The sequence below is a fragment of the Poecilia reticulata genome, chromosome 20 (genome assembly GCF_904066995.2).
Source record: "Poecilia reticulata chromosome 20, P_reticulata-male-v2, whole genome shotgun sequence".
NCBI classification, from domain to species: Eukaryota; Metazoa; Chordata; class Actinopteri; order Cyprinodontiformes; family Poeciliidae; genus Poecilia; species Poecilia reticulata.
The window spans coordinates 18,405,655-18,430,705 of record NC_088849.1 but is presented as its reverse complement, the minus strand read 5'-3'; the positions used below and the strand labels follow the sequence as shown (position 1 = coordinate 18,430,705).

General features: G+C 39.3%; 1 protein-coding gene across 8 annotated transcripts in view; it reads left to right on the top strand.

Moving 5' to 3' along the window:
• The window catches only part of cacnb2a (calcium channel, voltage-dependent, beta 2a), a 71,224-nt gene extending 46,531 nt beyond the window's left edge, over positions 1-24,693 (top strand). For 6 of the 8 annotated variants that reach the window (XM_008396703.3, XM_008396707.3, XM_008396708.3 and 3 more), the window contains 12 exons: positions 2,103-2,222; positions 11,432-11,554; positions 11,638-11,774; positions 11,896-11,972; positions 12,221-12,354; positions 15,193-15,273; positions 15,371-15,429; positions 17,427-17,536; positions 19,016-19,167; positions 19,963-20,058; positions 20,591-20,773; positions 21,776-24,693. In XM_008396703.3, coding sequence (XP_008394925.2) covers positions 2,103-2,222; positions 11,432-11,554; positions 11,638-11,774; positions 11,896-11,972; positions 12,221-12,354; positions 15,193-15,273; positions 15,371-15,429; positions 17,427-17,536; positions 19,016-19,167; positions 19,963-20,058; positions 20,591-20,773; positions 21,776-22,552 — 2,049 coding nt within the window. In that variant the 3' untranslated portion in view covers positions 22,553-24,693. Of the gene's footprint in view, positions 1-2,102; positions 2,223-11,431; positions 11,555-11,637; positions 11,775-11,895; positions 11,973-12,220; positions 12,355-12,559; positions 12,580-15,192; positions 15,274-15,370; positions 15,430-17,426; positions 17,537-19,015; positions 19,168-19,962; positions 20,059-20,590; positions 20,774-21,775 lie in introns of all 8 variants that reach the window. The other 2 variants (XM_008396706.3, XM_008396710.3) reach the window with 1 other exon arrangement.
• The last annotated feature ends 358 nt before the right edge of the window (positions 24,694-25,051 follow it).

The window sequence follows — 25,051 nt, the reverse complement described above, 5'->3', positions numbered from 1 at the left end:
TTTCTGAACCGTTTGTGCTTTACGCAGGGGTGCAATATGTCGATCGCGGAAGGTTTTGAGTCGATCTCGGCATTAGGTGACAAACTGAACGTCGCCAGGACGCTGAGACCCGCACTTCCTCCTCTGACTCGCTTAAAACGTTCGTAACTTTATTAAAGAACAACAACAAAAATCAATAAAACGTGTTCAAATTAATGACCCAACAGCAATAATGATCTCAGTAATTATTGTTTCAACAAGGTGTTGCACAATTCTGTGCGTTTCGGTTCCATTACCAAAATAACTAGCAGAGCAGGAGTTTAAAATGAACTAATCAACTACAGCTGTGTCCAGGAAGGCTTATTAATAATCGCAAAATAAATATCAAGCCTGCAAACCTAGTATCGTAACGGAGTGAGTGTTTTTAACGTAATCTCTGGTCGGCTTGTGTAGCGCAGGCGGTTGCCATGGCAACGGGTGTGCTTAAATAACAGAGAGAGACGGAAAGTAAAAAGGTGCGAGTGGTTTAGAGTTGATCACCTGTTCAGGTTGTTTTGCTTTTGTTTACCTTTGTCTTGGTGCATCACAGCCGCTGTAGTTTCTGAACGTTCAATAAACGACAAACTTGAACTAATTACCTCGTTCTTTGTGAGTATACTTCAATCGCAACAAACATCAAACACGGTAAACATTAAGTATCTAACAAACAAATGGCTTCTACCGCGATAATTATGTGAAATTAAATTAATTGTCTAATTAAAAAAATAGTTTGGTGCTGTCGGGCTCAGAGTCTGAGAAGTTTTTCCTTTATCAAACTATTTTTTTTTGCCTCTTATTTAGTGGAAATATTGATGTTGATGAGACTTTCTCCAAAATGATAACCTTTTTCAACCTTTATAGCTCCACTCCACTCAAATGACAGTGAAATAAAATCCAGTCCAACATCTGGTTTGAGGTGATTCCTCTGGAATCTGTTGGAAAAATATCCCAACTTCAGAAGATGAGCTTTTAACCTAACAGCTCTGTGGTTCCTCCTGTCAGTATGAGAGTCAGGGTGAGGAGGCACCATGTTAGGAAGAGAAGTGGAAGCTGCAGGATCTTCAGAACAAACAGGTCATGATGCTGGGCTACTGATTATCTCTGTCTGGACACAGGATCAATAGAACCAGTTTAAAAGCTAAAATGAATGGTTATATGCCAGACATGGAAAACTGGGATGCACTCCATGCCATGATGTTCAGGATTTAGGTCTCATGGCATCTCAAGGTGTCAACATTGCAGCCAGTGGGCTGAAGGAAATACAGCTTTATTTTGTAACAATTAAAGAGCTACCCAGCTTTTATTGCTTCGCAAAAAAATTCATCAGCACAGAAACTCTAAAGCACACAAATAAGCTATGTATGTATGTATATATATATATATATATATATATATATATATATTTATTTTTTATTTTTTTTGTCATAGTACCCCCAAGAACTTAAAACTACTTTCACCCCTGTTTAGAGCATACAGTGAGATGGATCTTTGAGTCACAAATTCGATCAGATGCTCCTCTCTTCTGCTCACTTTATGGATTTTCTTTTGGATTTAGGTCTAGGAGTCTTAAATTCTTCAATTATTTCAATATTATCGCTCAGAAAGTCTAGTTAAGGTTTTTAATACCAGGTCTTAAAATGTGTATCGTCAGCTATTGCTGCTTTTTTTTTTTTTATTACCTTTTTTAAATTTAAAAATACTGCCACTATTTTACAATAATGCATTAGTGTATTTTATTTCAGGATGTTTAAATTGGGTATTGGAAGTGTAAAAGCACTGCATTTCCATGGCATTATTAAAACAAATACCAAATTGTTCATACTTGCAGTTAAGAATACACAGATATGAAAATTTACACTGGTATTCGAAATTAATATTGCTATTATAGCAGATATCTTAAGCAGATACTTAACAGGCAAACAGATGGGTGTGTAGATGATAACTTTTAATGTGATTTTTTTTTCTGCAGTGGATTAATTAAAACCTCCAAGGTTTTCAAAAATACTTCTATTGTTCCCAAGCTGTGAGTTCATCTTTGTTCAGTTGTAGTTGTTGCTGAGGTGCCGCTGTTTGTGTTTCCACAGGGTTCGGCCGACTCTTACACCAGCCGTCCATCAGACTCCGATGTTTCCCTTGAGGAGGATAAGGAGGCAGCGCGCAGAGAGGCAGAGCGACAGGCTCAGGCACAGCTCGACAAAGCCAAGGTTGGATTCTTTAAGCCAGGGATCGGAAGCTCACTTTCCCTTGTTTACCTGGCAACGTCAAATAGCACTAAAAGGGTCACTTTGAATGATTTAAAAAGCATTCTGATAAGGTTTTTTGTGCGATCTCAATTTTACAAAAAGAAAAAAAGTTTCCGCTCTGTTTTGTGGAATTTGTTTCTTGTTTACTACACAAAAACAGTGCAAAAGCTTCATATAACAAATATATGTAAGAAATAGAAATTATCATCAGTTAATGTAACCCACCTCTATAAAATCAGAAAAGACTTAACAGCATTGGCCATAAAGAGGCAACTGGCCATCCATCTGGGTAGAGTTATAATGTCATCACCAAACAATTTGAATTCCATCATTCCATCTTAAAGAAGATTATTCATGAATGGAAAATATTTAGGGTAGGTTCCAATCTGCATCTTAAACTTTACCCATAGATCTGCATGCTCATAAAAAGTCCTAAGTCTGATCAATAGGTATTAAATTGGATTTAGCAAAGTCCCACATAGATCTATTAATTCTGCAGTTTTGAATATGTAACAATTCTGACATAAATACGCTGATGTTCTATGATGGTGTAAAAGAAGGCATGTTTCTGGACATCACTTTATTTAAATTGTGACATCCCTCCTTTTCTGAAGGTCTGGTACTATATAATTTGATTTGGTGGTCGACTCCCCCTAGTGGTCTGGAGCACCTCCATTCTGTGGGGAAAGTTTGCAGCATTTCATACTTGCTGTTGTTTTTGCTAGTTTTGGCACTTTCTCTTGTGCTTCTATTTCTTGTGGCTGCAGTATTTTGTCTGTGGTTGTAACATTTCTTTCTGTGTTGCATAAATTTTTGGTTTCTTTGGGGGAAAAGAATTGTCATGTATAAAATTAGCCCTCCAATGTGTTTTCTTCCTAAGGTGGTTCATGAGGTGCACTTAGTTTTCACAGTTTTTTCCTATTGGCTTCACCTCTGTTTAACACATAATGACAGCATAACATCTGATGTAGTTTTTTGTAAACTTTTGAATGGATTTAAGTAATTCTAGAAGCCTGTTGAAGACCAGATAATTTCTTTTGCATATCTTTAAACATAATCCTTGAATTTAAAGAGGATGTGGTGTAGGGTTTTATTACAAAATGCAAGTTATGTTGATGGTAATTAATAAAAGTAAGACCTTGCAAGAAATGTCTACAAGTATAGAAATATAAATATGTGCTTGCAGATAAAATTGGTTTATTTTGTTTGATTAAGTGATGGCAGGCATCACTCAAACTATGATGTAAACTTTACATGGATCTGTTTGTTGTTACAAAGCTGAGTCCACTTCCTTTCTGGAATTCCTCCGAAAGTCCTCCATGTTACTCAGTTTGCTCCATTTAGACTTTAGTTAGGTGAATTATGCGACGCACTTTGTGTCAAATGGTTCCAACCGGACTTAAAGTAAATCTATTTTCATTATGGCTCCTCTCTTAGCTTTGAGATAACTCTAAGTTAAAACTTTTTTTTTTTTTTATGGATTTCTAAAGAAGCAGGATGTTAGAGCAGAGTTCAGCTGGTCATATGAAGTGGTCCTTCTCAGTGACCACTGATGTGAGAGGTTAGGGGCCTCAGAGGTCTCGGCGTCACTGTTTGTCAGAGCTATAAGCCTCGCCTGATCTGCTCTCGGCCGCAATTAGCAGCACATAAACAAACACACACATGACAGAGTGGGCTCGCCTTTTGCGCAACAGGAATTCCAATCAGAGCCCACTTCCACGGAATCACTGAAATGCTCTGTTGAGATGCAAGTCTTTGATCTGCAAAAATAATTTTGCTGTGCGTCTTGCTCTCTCTTCCGGCCCACTGGACGGCTCGTGGTGTTACATTTTTCACATTAATTCAAGCGACTGCGAAATGTTTGTGTTGTCTTTCATCGGGTGTTTAGTGTCTGTAACAGCTAGTTAAGCTTTTGGCTATCCATTCATTCAGGCAGACATTTTCCTCCTGCGCTTCGTCTCAGAGTAGCTCCTAGCTGGCAGAGACGGATCATTCCTGCAGATCTGTGTCGTTATTTTCCAGAGTCGCCCTCTCTAGCACACTAATTAAAATGATAAGTTGACTTTATAGATAACCTGGCATAGATTACCCCCGCTGGCATTTTACATGACAGATGAGTGGTAAAAAATAGCTTCTGGTGGTCTGGCCAGCAGAGAGAGACGGAGCAGGCTGAGGTCAGAGGAAGTGCAGACTCTCTGACTGTGAGCTTTTATGTGCAGAAAGTCACACTCGCTTCCCTTCAACTACAAATCCGTAAGGATTTAGGAAAGATTGGATACTGCCAATGACTATATTTTATTCCTGACATGCATGAAGGAAACCAAACCAAAATGGGCTCCTCCTAATGGTTTTTTACGTCATAATCAGTAAATGCGCTACTTTTAAATTAACTAATCCACTGAAAAGGAATTGAAGGAAAGTACATTGTAAGTAAAGTGATTTGCTGAGAAAAATACAAATAATTTTAAAACATAAGCATAAAAAAGATTCCCTGATTGCATAAAAAAAAAACCTTCTGTAGGGAACTTGTTGCAATTATTGGTGACTAAACCTCCATATTCCACATGGATTATAATAGAGGGATTTATAAATTAGTTAAATCACTGCATTGCTATGTCCTCATTTGTATGTTACTTTGCATTAAGCCTCTGTCAAATGCACAAACATAATTAAAAACAGTGTATTATGCTAAACTTGCTGCAAACTCAACCGTTAAGTGAACACAGTTTTTTCCCTCCAGCTATCACCTTATTACAGCAGAATTCACCTACGGTAGGCGTGTAACCTTGCAGCACAGCAGAGGACACTTAAAGGCACGAGTTAGAAGCTACTAAAAGAACACAGGAAAGACTCTTAAGTTTCCACATGTTCTCTGTTTGCAGATTGGTCAAAAGTTATTTTGTTTCATGCCCACACTAAGACAACTAAATGACAGAGAAGAGGGCATTTTTCAACACCGAGTCTACTTTTACTCCTTTTTTGATATCTGAATGTCTCTAGCTAAACTTGGACTGCATTTAACCTCATAACCTTATTTATGAAACTAACATAAAACTGAAAGCATTTCAGGCCCCCTCCCAACTCAAATCAAGACTTTCTGACCACGGCATGAATCAGAGGCCAAGTAAGCTGAATTTCTTAATAGTTCAGAATATTTTCTGACATTTCATGATACATGATGATCAATTTATGATAATCACTAATCATTTTCTTTTTGTTTCTGATCGGTTCTGGCAATTTCTGATATTTCCTGAGCAGAGCTGATTAATTAGCACTGTGAGTACACGAGCATGACTCACTCACAATATGTTTTAAAAAAAACATATTGTCTATAAAAGTTACATATTACAGCTTTAAGAGTTTGAAACACTGCAGTTTTAACTCTGTAATTCACAGATCAGTAGTTACATATTGCTTTGGTGGTTCTAATGCTATTGAAGATCGGCGTTTTAAACAAGTAAACACACAGAGAAATTATTAAATGTTGTAAATAAAACAGTCGCTCTCCAGCTGTGCAGGAAAATGAGAAGAGTAAATACCTGGCAGCTGGAAGGGCCCGGTCGATATACTCAAGCAACCTTGGAGAATTATAGAACAATCTTCCCATTATGGAATAATAAAAGTTATTATGGTGCCATATAATAATGGATGCTACAGACTGGGAGTACAGCCTGAGGCCGGTTGCACAGAGCTGTGGAGAAATCATTTCAAATCGATCCACAACATTCAAGGTGAAACAATGTTGGGTTGTTGATTTATAGTGTGTGGCCCAGTGTGTGTGTGTGTGTGTGCGTGTGTGTGTGTTCTAGTCTTGGAAAGCTGTGGTATGGAAAACGGTAAATCAGCCACAGCAAAGGCAAGTGTTCACTCAGCTGGTGAAAAATACATATGAGGTGATATTAGATCAAGCATTGTGGGTTGTTTCCAACTCTCACAGAGTTCCTAGTTAAAGTTTAATTGGCTATGCTGTGTCTCATTCTCTTTTCCTTTTTCCTTTTTTCCTATCGAGTTGTTTTCCTTGTTTTTCGTCCTCATCATTGTCTGTTTTGTTGCACCCTGCACAGCCTCCATAACGAAGGCTTGTGTTTTGTAAGAAGCAGCGTGGTTCTGATATGCAGATGAAGAGTCTCCGTTCAGAAGTCTGCAGTAGATGTCTCGTTTGAATCTTTCAGTCATCAGCGATGTACCTGAGCGTGTGTGCGCATGATTGCCTCCGGGTTCTCATATGTCCCGATAAAGCCAAGTCAAGCTGAGCATAAGGACGGGAGAAAGGAAAAGAGGCAGCTGTCTGTGAAATGAATGAAACGGCATAAATTTGTAATGGACTTCACAACTTCATTCAGTGTACGCAACGCCAAGGACTCTCTGTCCTTCAAGACCTCCAGCATTTCATATTTTCAACTGGGCGTTTTAGGGGAGGCACATTTGCATACGTTAGACTAAAAATATCACTACTCTGAATATTTACATTGTTATCTGCATGAAGGGAATTGTTCCATAGGCGGTTTTTAATTAGTCATCATTATCATTTTAAGCTGGTTGTTTTTCTGACAAGTATTCTACAGTGCTGGGATTCAACAAGCGTTACTAGCAATTTCCTGCAAATGCAGCAGGAAAAAAATGCTAACCTACAGAATTTATATAAATCAAATGAGTCTTCCCAGCTACGGTAGATTTTATATTGTCCCAACAAGCCTTTTTTTCTATTACTCGCTGCTTGAAAACTCAGTAGCTTTAAAGTGCAATAAAAATAACACCAAGTTTCACCAGTATTAAATGGGTCGTGTATTAGTATTGTTCTTGTGACCCATCACCAATGACATTCGGGATGTTGTCGTCTCTCTGAGCTAAGATTTATCTACATATATCTGACTCAGTGCTTGCAGATACACTTCATTATGCTTCTCCTCATGCTGTTGCCATGTGAAGCAGTTTGCTAAAATGTTAGGACAGGGTTGCTGTGTTTAATCTTTGTTTTGATATGACTCATTGATAATTTGGCTCTTTTAATGCAGCTGCAGTTAACCGTGGGTAGAAAAAAAGCCAACAGAAAGCTTTCCCGCATCAGACTCTCGTTCTCTAGCTTTATAAACTTAGCATTGTTCTTTGCATATGTTTTAGCTAGCTGCTCTTTGCATTGTTTTTTCCATCAGTGTGCAAAGGAGGTCACATGACACAAACAGACTGGAAGGTGCAGCAACCATCAGTGTGGACAGGGGGTGGAAAAAGTACTTACATGAATGAAGTATTTGTTTGCCTAATCGAACAAAGAACTTTGAAATAAAATTGTTTCCTGATTTTCACATAATGGCAAGTGAACGAAATCTGAAATTCATACATTAAATATCTTTATATTTCTGTCTTTAACTCTGAAACATCCAGAGAATTTTGGACCGGTTGCACTTCTGAATGATTCATATGTCACAGTTTATTGGACAAATATATTAGGATTTCTAAAGTGCCTTGATATTGAATTGGAATTGAGAAGAAAGCCAGACTCCAGAGACTAAGATACAAACACCTTTTATAAAATCTCTTTTCAAAGTGGTGCCTGTCAAATAGTAACATCCAGTCAGTGGCTGTCATTTTCATTTTAGTTCATCATTTTATTTAAGTGTATTAGCTTTTTTCTTTGAATGCACACTGTCATAAAAAAAAAATCACATCACATTAAATGGTCAGCTCTAATATCTAAATATCTACTCTTTTTTTTTTAATATATTGATAAGTAGGGGGAAAAAATCATCAGACAAATTATATGTCCAAATTTTTTTAGGAAAACCTGCAGGCTATCATGGAGTGTCCTATTTATTTTTGCCTAATTCTAACCTGCACTAAGAATGATGTATAGGATGTATAGATGGTCAGGATTGATCTTTTGCAAGTGCAATATACAGGTCCTTCTCAAACAATTTGCATATTGTGATAAAGTTAATTATTTTCCATAATGTAATGATAAAAATTAAACTGTCACATATTTTAGATTCATTGCACACCAACTAAAATATTTCAGGTCTTTTATTGTTTTAATACTGATGATTTTGGCATACAGCTCATGAAAACCCAAAATCCCTGTCTCAAAAAATTAGCATATCATGAAAAAGGTTCTCTGAATGAGCAGTTAACCTACTCATCTGAATCAACAAAGTAACTCTAAACACATGCAAAAGATTCCTGAGGCTTTTAAAAACTCCCAGCCTGGTTCATTACTCAAAACCGCAATCATGGGTAAGACTTCTGACCTGACTGCTGTCCAGAAGGCCATCTTGACGCCCTCAATGAGCAAGAGGGTAAGACACAGAAAGAAATTTCTGAACGAGTGGCTGTTCCCAGAGTGCTGTATCAAGGCACCTCAGTGGGAAGGAAAAGTGTGGCAGAAAACGCTGCACAACAAGAAGAGGTGACCGGACTCTGAGGAAGATTGTGCAGAAGGGTCGATTCCAGACCTTGGGGAACCTGCGGAAGCAGCGGACTGAGTCTGGAGTAGAAGCATCCAGAGCCACCATGCACAGGCGTGTGCAGGAAAGGGCTACAGGTGCGGCATTCCCCAGGTCAAAGGTCAAGCCACTTTTGAACCAGAAACAGCGGAAGTAGCTCCTGACCTGGGCTACAGAGAAGCAGCACTGGACTGTTGCTCAGTGGTCCAAAGTACTTTTTTCAGATAAAAGCAAATTTTGCATGTCATTCAGAAATCAAGGTGCCAGAGTCTGGAGGGAGACTGGGGAGAAGGAAATGCCAAAATGCCAGAAGTCCAGTGTCAAGTACCCACAGTCAGTGATGGTCTGGGGAACCATGTCAGCTGCTGGTGTTGGTCCACTGTGTTTTATCAAGGGCAGGGTCAATGCAGCAGCTATCAGGAGATTTTGGAGCCCTTCATGCTTCCACCTGCTGAAAAGCTTTATGGAGATGAAGATTTCATTTTTCAGCACAACCTGGCACCTCCTCACAGTGCCATTACTGACCATGGTATTACTGAGCTCAATTAACCTGCCAACTCTCCTGACCTGAACCCCATAGAGAATCTGTGGGATATTGTGAAGAGAAAGTTGAGAGACGCAAGACCCAAAACTCTGGATGAGCTTAAGGCCATCGAAGCATCCTGGGCTCCATAACACCTCAGCAGAACCACAGGCTGATTGCCTCCATGCCACGTCGCATTGAAGGCTGCAAAAGGATTCCCGACCAAGTACTGAGTGCATAACTGAACATAATTATTTGAAGGTTGACTTTTTTGGTATTAAAACACATTTCTTTTATTGGTCGGATGAAATGTGCTAATTTTTTGAGACAGGGATTTTGGGTTTTCATGAGCTGTATGCCAAAATCATCAGTATTAAAACAATAAAAGACCTGAAATATTTCAGTTGGTGTGCAATGAATCTAAAATATATGATCATTACATTATGGAAAATAATGAACTTTATCACAATATGCTAATTTGTTTAGAAGGACCTGTATTATAGCGTAGAGACCTTCTAGTCTGTTGTTTGGATCTTGGTTTCATCTAATCAGAAGCAATCAGTGCAGCTTTAAAAGGACAGCACAACATATTTTGACTCTTACTACAGGGTGAGATATTCTAATCTGTTCTGTGTTTCTCATGGAGTTTTGCTATAGGGCTAACACTGTGGTGAATTTTATCTCTGTTTTCCTGTTTTGTTTTTTGGTTGCCTAGAGAAAATCAGATTGCAGTCCAGCAGGGGAGATTTGAGTGCACTTTGAAAGCATTTCTCAAAATCTGTGTAAAGTCCAGCTGAATTATAGCCTCAAAGCTCTGATCCAGTGGGTTCCTTTTGGTATCCTGGTTGGATACTGCACATCACAGCTCTCTCTTTTTATCTGCAGGTAAATATTTAGCATGTGAGGGTGCAGCTGGGGGATTATTTTAAGCTGCATCCTCGTGCATTCTGTTTGTTTTTTTCCAGTTGACTTTTATCCAGCTTTTTGCTCCGTCAAAGGCTGAGCAAATGTAATCTGTTTGAGGGCATGACCATGCTGCCAACTGTTGCAGCCACTGCCGCCAGACTGGCTCCAAGATTATGTCCAAAAGCATTTTATGTAACTCTTGTTGTGTGCCTCAATTTGATATTTTAGCGTGACCAAAATAATACCAAATCTTAATTATCGCGCAGAAAGAGGAGGTGTGTGTTCTTGCAGCAAAATAATCGGGGGTGAAAAGGTGCTCCCATCACCCCTCGCAGTCTTCCAGAAATATTTCATTAGATCTTGCTTTATCGTAATGATTATGTGTCCAAAAGAGGAAGGCCAGCAGTTATCAGACAGGAAGGTCATTATTGATCCTGCCGTCATAAAGATTGTTAAATTGATTTATGAAGCATTTGCACAAGAGCTGTTTGTGCTTTTTATAAGTGTAAGACAAGAGTGCTGTTTTACAAAAAGGTGTGGAAACATTGACCGGCTGACAGGCTGCATGTGAATTACAATAGAAATGGTAAACTCGTCACAGAGGCAGTCCAGATGAATCAGAACTTGCACAGGTCTCTTACCCAAGCGTATTTTTACATCTGTAAAAACGAGAATTTCAGCTCTCCAGTAATGGAAGTCATTAAACTGGGATGAGTCGGGTGAAATTGTATGAAAAGTGTGGTTAATTATAGTTAACTCGTGATTTAAACGGGTTAGGTTACTTTTTCCACATAGGAATAGGTTGATTTGGTATTTTCTTTCACTCTTGATAAATAAAATCCAATTTTAAAAGCTGTTTTTTTATTATTATTGTTATTTTATTAAAATTGTTTTTGTCTATTTGCATTACTTTGATGTTTTGAACCATTTAAGAAATCTGCAAGTTCTTTGTTGATGGCTACAAAACCTGTGGATTAGCAGCTACAACTTTCCAAGAGACATTTAACCAAACATTTCTGGGAATGCATAAATTTGAGTTTGTACTTAGTATATTGACTCTGCGTGGATTGCTATTAAAAATGTAAGCTTTTTCACTCGATTCTTGATTGTTTCATGTTGTAAATTAGCTCCACCTTGGAAAAGAAGCAGTTCAATTGTGTCATTGAAGGTCAAAATTCCTATGACATTTGTGATAATGATGATGAATTTATCTTAACGTCCCACAATAAATGTTTCTTTGTCAAATCAAGAGTTTGTTTGATCTGACATTTCTGTCTTTCTTTCCATTTTGTTCCCTCTGGTAGACCAAACCAGTTGCATTTGCTGTCCGCACAAATGTCAGCTACAGCCCGAGTCATGACGACGACGTACCTGTGCCCGGCATGGCTATCTCCTTCGACGCTAAGGACTTCCTCCATGTCAAAGAGGTGAGCAGTTACTGTTGAAGTTGACATTTAAGACGCTGATATTAGGGATGCTCCTCATACCTTTAAGTGTATTGTTCTGGCAGAAATTCAACAACGACTGGTGGATAGGACGTCTAGTGAAAGAAGGCTGTGAAATTGGCTTCATTCCCAGTCCGGTGAAGCTGGAAAACACTCGCATCCTCCAGGAGCAGAGAGCCAAACAGGGCAAGTTCCACTCCAGGTATTACCAACCTGTTCGTCTCTGTCATTTTTGTTTGGCTATGAAATCCGTTACAATGAGCAAAAACTGTTTCCGCTCTAGTTTTTTTTCTGACTTAAATGACAAAAATTTGCGGTTTCAGCAAACTGGGAGCAAACTCATCGTCTAGTTTAGGTGAAGTGGTTCCTAACTCCAGGAAATCTACTCCTCCTTCATCTGGTAAGTAGCATTGTAGAAAAATGTAACTTTTTGTTCATTTTTAACCAACCTTTAACAACTGAAATCTAACTGAAGGCAAAGGGAACATTTTCTAGCAATATGTATGTATATATAAATATATATATATATATTTTTTTTTACTTCATTTTACTCTCTCTGTAGTAACTCCATTCTGCGCTACATTCAGTGCGACCAGTCAGCTGTGATTACCTCTGTGTGACGTTGCTCTTGTCTGTCTGTGTCGGTAGCTGTTGACATAGATGCCACAGGTTTAGACCCAGAAGAAAATGAGCTCCCAGTCAACCTGCGCTCCCCTAAAGCCAGTCCAAACACTGTTATATCACCCCTAGCAAAAGAGAAACGAATGCCCTTCTTTAAGAAGGTAAACTCTAGAGCTCCGCACTCCCTCTTCTTCTTCTCTGCCCGCCGGCACGGCTCCGTCTAAAAAAAACGGCTGACCTCACACAGCGCCCTCGCTCGTTTGTCAAGCACCAGTGTCCCTGTCGTCCCACGATGTGCACTCCACTGTTAGCATGCCTGCCTGATCTTAACCTCTCTCTCTTTCCCTTTCTTCTGGCTAATCACAGCTAAGCAGAAGCAGAAGTCGGTAAGTTTTGGTGTTCAGACCAACAAGACAGCAGGGTCTGAGGAGGAATCTTCTGATCTGTTTAAACTCTGCCTTTCCTAAGCAAGAGGTTTCACCTCTTTACTAACTTCCTGCCCTTCTCACTGTTCCCACAAACCTCTGTGTGTGTTGACGTTTGTATGTGATGTTGTAATCCTGACTTACTGGGACCTCATTGTGAGCGGTTTTTCACTAAGAGTCAGTGTAGGCACCACAATGTTTTTAGTTTATATCATTATTTGTAGGACTAATACTTACAAAAATTTAGCACATTTTAATCTCACTGTGCAATGTAAACAATTTCTGAACTGGCGGTTGAACCTTACGGAGCTAAACTGAAAACATCACTTGTGGCTCTACACATTGTTCATTCACAGCAGAGTACAGAGTCAAAGAGACTAAAACCAAGTAATGGCAACAATTTGCCTGCCAAAACGAGGTTGAAGTAGCATTACAACTAAACTTGGTATTGAACAACAGATGGGAGGAGAAAAAAATATTAAGAGAAAATTATGTTCCTTGAGGGGCTAAATAAGAGAATTTAGAAAATCTTGACTTGGTTTGTCCAATCATTATTTTTTTATTTTTTTAACCAAAACTCTGAAATTGCATCTTTCCTTAAATGTCAAACTTGTTCTGTAGTCTGTCAAAGACATCGATAAGGATGGATTCAGACAACATTCCAGTGAGCTTGGCATTCTCAGTTTGATGAAAAGCCATGTTTCACATGATCACATTGTGTTACAAGGATTAACTTCGTCCCACCAGAAGTATTTGAGCAGAAGCACATTGTTCAATAATAGCCCTGCTCTAGCCAATGGCAGTGTTCATCCGTTCCCACAGCGTAGTGACGTGAGAAAACATTCAGAAGTGGGTCGATGAGTAAGAGAGGGTGATGGACTGCAAGACAAAAGTCACAATAAATCCACTGAAACACTTATTAAAACAACATATACGGTTGAGACAGGGACATCAGCTTCAGGGGTGACGGAGAACACGACTGGCTGATGAATGAAAAATCCTTTAGATTAGGTTCCTGTTTCTCAGCTGGCTGCCCCAGAGTTCATGTTGAGTCACGGACCGTTTCTTCTTCAGGGAATAGAGGATTTTAGTGTTTATGTGGTGCTTTTCAACATGAGGCATCCAATTTAAAATTAAAAACTTAAACTGTCTTTAAAGAATACATAAATAGAAAAGGAGATCAGCAGTGGCCCATTGGCTTTAAAAGCTTATAAGGATTTATTTAGTGTATAAGATTGGTTAATGGGGATTTTCAAGGCTTGGACAGGAACGATTTTTTTTTTTTTTTTAGATTTCAGATGTTATTTCTTATACCTTGTCTAGAAACAGTGTCCAAAGTGTGGCTCATTAAGCATATGTGAGCAGTAAAAAGTTGACCTGCCGGTGCAGGCGGTTGATGTGGATTTACACTATTGGTCAAGACTTTCACTTTCAAAGCGGTTGCATACAGTGGAAAATGTTGGGCAGGACACAAATTGTTCTTCTTTTAAGAACAATTAACCTCATATTTTGATTGTAATCTAGTTTCACTTTAAATGGGACATCTGACTATCAATCAAATGTAGGGTTGACTAAACCTGGATTAATACAGCAAGCATCGTATAAGAAACTAAATTCAGCTCTAGGGATGATTAAATATTCAAAATGAAGTAAAATTGAAATTGGATCATCCTCCTTCTTGTTGACCTTAAAAATTTGTTCCTGTTATTTTTCTTTAATAACAAAATCACACCAGCAGTTCACAAGTGTAACTCAAGAATTCGTCGTCATTTCAAGAGACACACTTGAGTTTTCAGTGAATATTAATTCCTTTTAATACTTTTCCTCATCTTCATCTGGGGTTCCTATAAGAAAGGAAGTTGAAGTGGTTTTAACGAGAACAGAAAATAACAAACAAAGGGTTTTATTTGGAGACTGAAATAACTTCAGCTCAGCAAAAAAACATCTCAATTCATATTTTAATGGAGTTTAAGTCTCCAGCGTTCGCTGATTTCTATTCAAAGAGAGAATTCCAACAGATTACTCCATCTGACATTTGCAAACTAAGTAAGTTATGTACAATAACCAGATAATGGACTGAAAGACTTTACTAAATATAGTGGATACCTACCGTGACACTGGTGCTGAATGCTGATCTGAAACTCCTCAGACTGAGATCCCAGCTTGTCCCAACAGTGAGCTTGTTTTTCTAGCTGTGTCCTCTGTTGATCTTCTGTCTCCGACTAACCGTCCCTGTACGACGACCTTCTCCTTTTTTTTTTTTTCCTGTTTGTAGTGACATGGACCATGACACATGCGATACGATCCGTCTCAAGTTTCTTTTGAGTTTATTCAATTTTTGCTTATAGTGGTCTCTTTTTATATACTCCAAAACCACTAACATTGTTAAAACTTGAGCTAACTGGCTAATTGTGTTAGACATCAAAGCCTGCTTGTGTTGCGATGGGCTCAACGGGACATACTGTGTCATGGTTCTGTAAAGTTCTAGCATTTTTAAATATATGTTATAAGTTCAAGTGTTTGTGTCTATCTTTTTATTAAAAACTGAGTTTCTCCTTTGTCGTTTTTTTTAAGACGGAACACATTCCTCCATACGACGTTGTGCCTTCCATGCGGCCCGTAGTTCTGGTTGGACCGTCTCTGAAGGGCTACGAGGTGCAGCAAATTTTTTTGCGTTTTAAAACTTTGACACATCCAGCGTGAGCAAACTGTAACTTTCGGTCACCACCTCTCGCCAATCTCCTGTCAACAGGTGACGGACATGATGCAAAAAGCACTGTTTGACTTCCTGAAACACCGATTTGAGGGAAGGTGAGTGCGCTTAAGTTAACAAACACAAGCTTCTCATCCCACTTCCTTCCTGAATTCTTTCTCTCTCCATGTCAATAGGCTGGTATTTATCTGTCCCCTGAGGTTAGAGAAGGGAGTGTGTTACACGTTTGCTTGGCCTGGAGATGTGTGCTGCTGCTTTAAATAGGTCCTCTCCATGTCCTTAATAGGCCATAATGAGCCCTGGAGCAGAGCAGGGTTCTTTTTATTCAATGCTGAAGCCATGGAAGTTACTTGAGATCCACTCAGGCTGTCAGCAGCAGCAAAGAACATTGCTCATTTGATTGTAATCTGATAATAGGGTGTTATTTGCCCTCAGTCTTTACTTTGTTGGCAGTTATTTTCTCGCTTGTCCTTAAATGCAATGAGGTTATGCGTGATACTCATCTGTAACCTATAGGTTAACATCTAAATTACCAGGGATAACGTGTGACGCCCATGGGAGTCGAATGGAAAGTGGTCTAACCCTATAAATACTTTTAAAACAGTATTTTAACAATACAAGTCTTACTCATTTGCCCATGCTTTTACACAGCAATAGGTATGCAACTATGGGTTGAGCCTTGCCAAACGGCCCTTCGACATATCGTGGGGAAAACTGGTGTCAAACTCACAGCTGCTGATTACCAGACAATTGAAACACGTGAAAATTATATTGTTTATTAACATGTAAAATATTGTCCCACACATTTCACATGTGAAAATTGGACGTTTTAGTAATGTGAAAACTTTCCACAAGTTAAATACAATTCCGCTCTTGTTTGGATATTGCATCTTGTAGTGCTATGTAAAGTACATCTCTATGTGTTTCTTCATGTGACAATCATATTGTGTGGTGACGTGAAACACTTGTTATGTAAATACATTCCCACAGATGTTTTACATGTGAAAATTGCATCATGTAGTAAAGTGTAAAAACTTAAAATGTAGGATGAATTTCCACGTGTTTCATGTTTGGAGTTGATTTTGTATAATAACATGTTAAAAGTATATTATCTCTGTCCACGTGTAGAAACATTTCCCCACTGTTTTCACATGTGGAATCTGTGATACTAGCATGTGTGTGCACAAGTGTTAAAAGCTTTGGCAGGCAAAACATTTTTTTGATGTTTCACATATGAAGTTGATACAATGTGACATGAACTCTATAGAAACATTTAACTTAATTTTTAAAATCTATTACATGTGGAAATTATGTTATGCAGTAAAATGTGAAACAAATGTAAAATCTTATACGTGTGAGATAAAATTACACACATTTTACATTTGTGTAATAATGTTGCCAGAAATGTTGTGGCTTAATACTCTTCTTGTCCAGGAACTATTCACTTCACTGGCCATTCACTAAATCTTAAACTGAATTGAAACTATTCAAGGAATTTAGCTTTTTTTTTTCTTTCCAAATCAAACACAGATTAGTTCCTTGATCATCTGTTCTGCTTTTCGGCCGTCTTGTTTGTTTTACTGTGAGCCAAATAGTTTCTCAGAAATCACTAAAAGAGGTATCTGCTTTCCTTTCAATATAACTGAGCATGATGGAATTTGGTTGGTGCTGCTCAAAGCAGCGAAAAGAATAAATGTGTTTGACATGTGATTGTTATGAGGCAGGTTTTTCTTCTTTTTTTTTAACGACGTTGGTTCAGCTGACTGAGGTTTTGCAGACATTCATTTCTGTGCAAATCTGTTAAGGTTTTAGCACAGCATTTCAAAGGGCGTTAAACCAGGAGACACGTGTTTTTTTTTAATCATTATTATTAAAACTTTGCGAACTTAAGTCATTCCCAGGTTATGGACCACTGACAGTTGCTTGCCGAAAGTCATCGCTTATGTCCTACAACCATCTTTTTGTTGCTTAACATTGTGTGTGTGTATATATATATATATATATATATATATATATATATATTTTTTTTTTTTATTATTTTTTTTTTTTGGTTGAGTCAAATTGATTCAATAAACTTCATCCTTCTCTTTTTCAGAATTTCAATCACCCGTGTCACAGCGGATATCTCGCTTGCCAAACGCTCGGTTCTGAACAATCCCAGCAAGCACGCCATCATCGAGCGCTCCAACACGCGATCCAACTTGGGTAAGTTTGCTCTAAATCAGCCTGGGAACATCTGGGTTCCCTGATTCATAATGTTTTCAAGGAGAACAGTTGACGCAAACGCGGAAGGAAACAATTATAGAAACTCTTGACAACGATAACGATGACTCCCAAAAGCTCTCTGTGGCCTTTGCTGGCCTCGCTTTGTTGGGGAATGAAAGATTGGGTGTAGAGGAACGATAACAAGCACCACAGCTGCTCTGATATGACTTATGTTGATTAGAATTTAGATGTGATTAGAATGAAAGGGATTCCTGAGCAAAATAAAGGCGACAAAGGCTAATCTTGACTATTTATCACCAGAATCATCAGTCAGCAGCTACGGCAGCACTAGGAGCCCCTGCCAAAGTGAATAATGAAAGCAAAACATGCTATTATATCATTTGTGCTTAAAGATCTCGTCATTTAAGAGAGTTACCGCACTGTATGATGATGATTTAGTCAGTTTCTTGTTGTTTTTTCTACTCAGATTGTTTTTTTTAGCTTAACATATCAGAACAGTTACTTAAAGCAAATGATTGTGCTTACTTTATATTTGATGAGTCCCACATGAGACCTATTGAGTCAGTTCACTAACAGAAATATCCCTCTCTTTATGAAATAATTGAATAGAATATGATGGTTGAAAGAAGATCGCTGGAAGATTAGAACAATTATTTGCGGACAACGTCTTATTGAAAACGAGTGGAAATAATTTTTCTGCTTTGGTTGTTTTGTCGGGAGAATGACACTTTGAATGAGTTGTGGTTCCTACGGTATGACTGGAACGTTTTTAATGTCTGTTTACGTCAGGCTTAGTTACTGTTGGGAGTTTTAAACTTTTACTCCTGTCTTTCTGGGTTTTGCTGTTAAATCTCTACTGTTTCAGTCCCATCTGTCGGAGCGTGGTTTTCTGTCTGTCCGGAGACATTTGAACTCATTTAAATATTCTCCTGATTGGGACGAGCAAGGGAAAAAGCCTGGAATTTGAGTGAAGTATTTCTAGGTTTGTGTGGTAAAAAGGAAACAGTTGCTTGGAAATGTTACAAATGTAAAACCATGTTTCCTTTACCATTGTCTAAAGGTTATGTGTGCATCCAACCAGACATCCATCCATCTGCCCATCCATCTATTCATTAGTCTTATTCATCTCTCCCTCTAGTTTGTAGTTTTTCCAGGTTGGATATTAGATCAATGACGTCTGAAGAAATACCTGCTCAAAAATTCATGGTGAACGTTTGTATTTATAATTTAAAAATGACTCAAAAAAAGCAAAGAGAAGGTAAACATTTTTTGTCATTTTGGCATTAAAAGTGTATAAAACCTGAAATGAACTGAAGCCCTACCCCTCAGATCCTAATGATTTTACACCTGAACCAACGTCTCACGTTTTACTTCTTTCGCTAGCTTTAACCAAATACAACTCCACAGCTGGTATAAAACTAAGTCTTCCCAGTTCTAACAGGAATCTCATCCTTTCAGCTGAAGTCCAAAGCGAGATCGAGCGGATTTTTGAACTGGCCCGCACGTTGCAGCTGGTGGTTCTGGATGCCGACACCATCAACCATCCGTCTCAGCTTGGGAAGACATCCTTAGCCCCCATCATCGTCTACGTGAAGATCACCTCCCCCAAGGTGAGAAAAAATCGGCACTAAAACAAGTTTTTCTGTAGGCATTTAAACCGTCACGGCTTTGCTGTTTTCCCGTAACTTTGCCGCTCCCTGGCAATAATCTTAATTTCAGTATGTCAGACGGGATTGCCAATTTGTGAGAAAGAAATGTAGGGGAGGACTGATTCATCACTCTGACCTTCACCAAGTGTAAAAAAAAAAAGAAAAAAAGATGGATCGTGATTCAACGATCGGTCGAAACAGGCATGTGAGTAATGCAGAAAATGAAATTAGACACTAAAGATATAAATGATGAGGCTTTAAGTCTGTGGGTGATGTTCACAGTGAGACATAATGAATTGGCTTTAATGACTGTACTTTATGTTACCACAAAGACAAAATCATGGTTTATATTGTAGAACTCATGTTGCCTATGAACAGTGAGCGGAGGAGAAGTCAAATCAATAAATTATGTTTAATCAGTTCAATCCATCTGATGACTCCAAAGGATTAAAACAACCTTACTTTGATTTGGAGTTTCATGCAAAAGGCTTAAGCCGGACTTTAATACTCTTTGAAGTCGACTAGGTTCTCTAATCTTTTAAAGTAGCCTTGATCAATTTTTATTCAAAATAACCAAAACTCTGCTGCTATTTCCTTGGACTCTATTGTCTAATTTCATTCTTTAGCAGCTGTGAGTTTGTGAGGATTTTATTTTGTTCTCCTTTATTTTTTTTTAGGTGAAGACAAACTGACTGTAGCATTTTTTCCCACACAAGTCTTGATTTAATTTAGTTTTCTGTCCCTACTTGCTTTCAGGTGCTGCAGCGGCTCATCAAGTCCAGAGGCAAGTCTCAGGCCAAACACCTGAATGTCCAGATGGTGGCCGCTGACAAGTTGGCGCAGTGTCCTTCTGTGAGTACAGACAGATCTTCACTAATGGGACCGGGGTTTAAATAACTTTCAGTTTGGTGTTCTTTGGCTCAAACTTGAAGTGTTTTTTTTGGGGGGGTTTTCTCAATAGTTTCTTTAACCGAAAGCTTCATATTTCTCGCCAGTAATTTTTCCACTCATTAATCAGCTTGGTTGTTATTTTTGAAAGTGGGGTGAGCACCCCCAGCTTGCAAAAGAACAGGCTTAATTTAATTCAAATAGCCCTGGGTGTTCTCAGGGAATTACCGTTCCAAGGTTTTCCTGAGAATTCCTCGCTAAAGTTAGGGGGGACGTTTTATTCGGAGGAATGTTTGCTCAACATAAGCTCTGACATTTTGTGCTCATGAAGAGTAGGGCGAGTTTTTAACCATTGAACGCGTCTGTCGTCATCTGCGGACTTCTCACGACATTCCGATAGTCAGTTTCTCAACAGTACAGCCTGATACTCCTTGACCTGGTCAAGTCGTGTGTCTGTTTCATTTCCTTAACACTGGGACTGTCTCTCTTCTCCCAGGAGATGTTTGATATCATCCTCGATGAGAACCAGCTGGAAGATGCGTGTGAGCACATGGCTGATTACCTCGAAGCTTACTGGAGGAGTACTCACCCCACCAGTTCCAGCCCCCCTGACCCGGTACTGACAAACCTGCCCGCAGTGGCCCTCCCAAGCGCGCAGACGCCAGCCTCTGCCGTGCAGGTATGAATCCCGAGGAGTTTGGCACAAGGACAATAGCACATGTGCAGTCGGAGTTATGCAGTGTTAGAAACTGGCTGTACTGGTCAGTCGTTAAAATTATGTTTGCATTCCAAAATGAGCCATTTTGATTTTCTAACATTTAGCTTTATTTGAAATACATCCTTAAAAGCGCCATATGGTGCCGGGCTGCATGATACAAGAAAAAACCAACAATGCAATTCACCTGATATAGACCTATGAGTTTTAAATAAAGTAGAATGTTTACAAAACATGTATTTGTTTAAAAAAAAATCTTTCGCAAAAAAAATCGGGCCTCTGTAAGCCTTTTCTATAGTCTCTTTTTAAGGAAAGTCTAAAGGTATTTGGTCGATTATATTTTAGGGTATCATATTGGAGAGGGTCAAACACAAATCTACGGCATTTGTAGACTTTTGAGAAAAATGTAAAAGCACATTATGTCTTTCTATTTCAAAACCATACCTGTGTTGATCTATGACATGAACGACCAACAAAACACTGAACTTTATGGTTGCAAAGTAGAAAAATGGGGAAAAAGTCCCAGGAGTTTGAATAGTTTTGGAGACTCACTTAACTGTCTGTTTTATTAATGCTCAGCCTGTAGAACAAGTAGTTACAGAAGTCTGCAAATGGTAAGGTGTTTACCTGCACTCTTTCTCCACCCACTGCCATCATTATGGGAAATGTAAGACTGAGAATGAGGACAATGCCGATGAGGATGAGGAGTGAGCTTATATTTGCTTGTGTGGTAAGTGTGGCGAAGCCGCGCGACTGAGGTGGAAAGAGTAGCTTAAAACCTTTCCTGGATTTGACAAACATTTCTGTGCTCTTGTGTGACGATCCATGCAGGGAAGCTGTGCATGACGCTAAATGATTCTGCGCTGAACTGGATGTGCTGAGTGATATTTTCTGTGAGGTTTGCAGTGAGGTTTCCTGGATGTTCTCACTGTTTTGTCTGTATTAATAAAGTGCCACTGCTTCCAGGGCAACGGTACGGAGCAGAAAGGAGAAAAGGCGTTGGTGGAGAGGAAGGGGTCCAAAGAAGACAACCAGCAGCATCATCATCATCACAAGCACCATCACCACCACCACCAGAGCCAGGAGCAGGCGGACATAGAGGCTGACGGGGACAGCAATGAGGAGGAGAGGCCTCTAAGGACAGAGTCCAGCAAGAGAGCCCCACACATCCACCACAGGTCATCGTTCACCAGAACTGAGCATCACAACCACCACCACCACCACCATCACAGCAACAAAGTCAGGGGCCTCTCCCGGCAGGAGACTTTGGACTCCGAGACCCCCGAGAGCAGAGAGAGTCGCGAGAGCAAGGACTCGGCTCGCATCGAGTCGCGGGCTCCGCTCCGCCATCAGGACGAGGAGGACGAGGACGAGGAGGATGAGGAAGAGGAGGAGGAAGACGACGACGACGAGGAGTTAGGGGAGGGCCACCCCCAGCAGCAGCAGCGCTATGAGCCACTGCCCCACCGGGACCACAACCACCATCACCACCACCACCATCACCGCAGCGGGGCGGACGAGGCCGGCCAGGGACATCACCGCTCCAAAGAGCACGAGCAGGACCACAACGAGCGAAACAAGCAGCGCTCTCACCACCACCACCGCCCAGCGCGAGACCACCACCACCACCACCACTACGAGCGGGACAGGGACAGGGAGCGGGACCGTGAGGGGGAGGTGGCTCCCAAAAAGAGAGGTGAGGCAGGTGAGGTGTGGGTCAGAGACTCACACATCCATCAATGACAGACCAAAGTCCTGCTGAAGCCCTTCTGGACTCTTCGTCCCCCCATCATGCTGCTAAACCCTGAAGCATCCCGTTTCTCTCCCCATCTTTGTAAATGCTGACACGTCTTTTACAGGATTTTGATTACATAGATATAAATATATATCTATATATAGATATATATCTATATATCTATATATATATGTGTGTGTGTGTATCTATGCATAGACATTGTTTATGTGTGGATATGCATGACTATTTTTAAATATGCATATTTTAAACCTGTGTTTTGATCGAGCATGACACAACAGCAGATTTTTTTCTGTTCTGAGCTGTGCTTTCTGTGATTAGCATTATAATTTTTATTATTATTATTTTTAATATTATTGTTTTATTGCTTGCTACCACTTGAATAATTTGTTCCTTCAGACTACTGGGAGAGGGGTGGGAGGCTTACTGGCCAACATGGTTTGATGCTGTAATTTGAGATTAGCCTGGCACTTTGGGAAATTTGCTTATTTGGATTAAAACCCAGTAAAAAAAAAAAAAAAGTTGAAAAATATTTATTTCTAATGCAAAAGTACTGCAACAAATATATTTCTGTTGGAATTTCATTCTTAAGTAAAGAATTGTATCTGACTTGATGTAACTTCATTTTACTGCTACTGTACTGCAAGACATTTTCATGTCATGAAGGTTGATCCTGGTTTTGAGAGATTTGGATTTAACTTTATGAATATTTTAGCCAAAAAGCAAAACTACTAACAAACCACACCCATTCACACAAAGTGGACATGACTTGGATTCCCTAATGCAGAGATGTTCAAATTTTTTTGACACAAAACTGTCAAGTCAACAAAGCTTGCCAGCCAAAAAAAATAAAAAGTTTTGTCCAAGCTGCCATATTTTAATTAAGCAAATAGTTTTAATTGGAAAGGGTTATCAATTGTATATCCAAAACTTAAGATAGGTTTTGCAGATTTGCCTCATTAAAAAGAATGGCATCCAGTTTCAAATTTATTCAGATCTAAAAAAATAAAAATAACTTTGTGCGGTTTTTGAATTGCAATCAGGAGTCACAAAATAATCTCGCAAATGGCCCGTGAGCCGCACTTTGGACATCCCTGCATTACGTTGCATCTGTAAAGCTATGCTCTAATGCTACATTGCTCCTGGAATGTTTCATGTTATGAGGGTTGATTCTGATTTGGAGGGATGTGGGCTTAGCTTTATGATTATTTTAGACAAGACAAGAACTTTCGTCCTAAGCCTTACTTACTTTTCCCAAAAGTTTAAAACATACAATTTTAACTACAAAAGTAATAAAGTGAGAAATATCCTCATTCATACACCCACATGATTTTGTAAGAGTCTGAGCTGACTTTAGTCTTTATATTTACCAGAAAATATAAACATAAAGGAAGCTTTTTCCCCAAAGTGTCAGACTACTCCTTACATTTTCTGTTCAATTTCCACTGCTCAGTTCCTTCTCTTCATTCTGTATCCACGGTTTCAGACATTTACTTTTGGCATATTTATGCCTCCTTTGAGGCGGATGAGCTCAACAGTAACCCTCTCTGTATAAACATGCAGTACTATTCCTCTTATGGGTCCAGAAATGTTTTCTAACATTGGTACACCATTTATCCTGCATTTTGTTTCCGATTCATGCCAGCTTCAAACAGACGTGGTTTCATACGACACTTAGGAAATCTCCATTCTGGTTCATCTTTTCTCAAGTCTGACCCATTTCCTAATGAATGTTGTTGAATTCCCTGCTGGACTCCCACTTCTTACAGTACAAAGAATGTTAATTATAGGAAATGTTCAGAGTGTTCTGCACTTAAAATATTCATTCATAAAACAAGCTCAAAGTGTTCTAAATGTTCCTGTCCGCCATCTGTTCACTCCCCCAACCTGATCCGTGCAGTTTCCACCAGATATTTCTGCTCGATCTACGTCTGACTGTTTTTTTTTATTTTGACTCCTCTATTTTCACCCCCATCCTCCCACCACCACCTTTTTGTTCCCACCTGACAAGTGTAATTATAAAGACTATTTCTATGCTACATTTGTAGCCCCACAAATTTTATAATAGTGTACATGTGTATGTACATAATGCATAAATATGAAGAATAAAGTTGAGAACGGAGAAATGTAATGGCGGGGGGGAAGATCTTGATGTGTGCTTTGTCAGAGGAGTCTGTTTCAGGAGGGATGCTGCGTCTATAAATAGTCAGGAGAAACTCTGCTGGAGGAGAGAAAAAAAGAAAACAACTGAGGAAGGCTCACCGGCCCTTCCCGCCCAGCCTCCAGTCGTCATGACAACCTCAACATCAATGACAACATGGAGCGTCTAAAATAGCAAGGCGCGTCTTTACGCAGATCTGCCATCTGCACAGACGAGTCCTCCTGTGGGTGCAGCTGATTGGCTCCTTTTAAAAACGTCAGCAGTCAAGCTGCTCTTATCACAGTGGCTTCCATGTTTACAGAAAGGGGTGCAATGCATATAGAGCAAT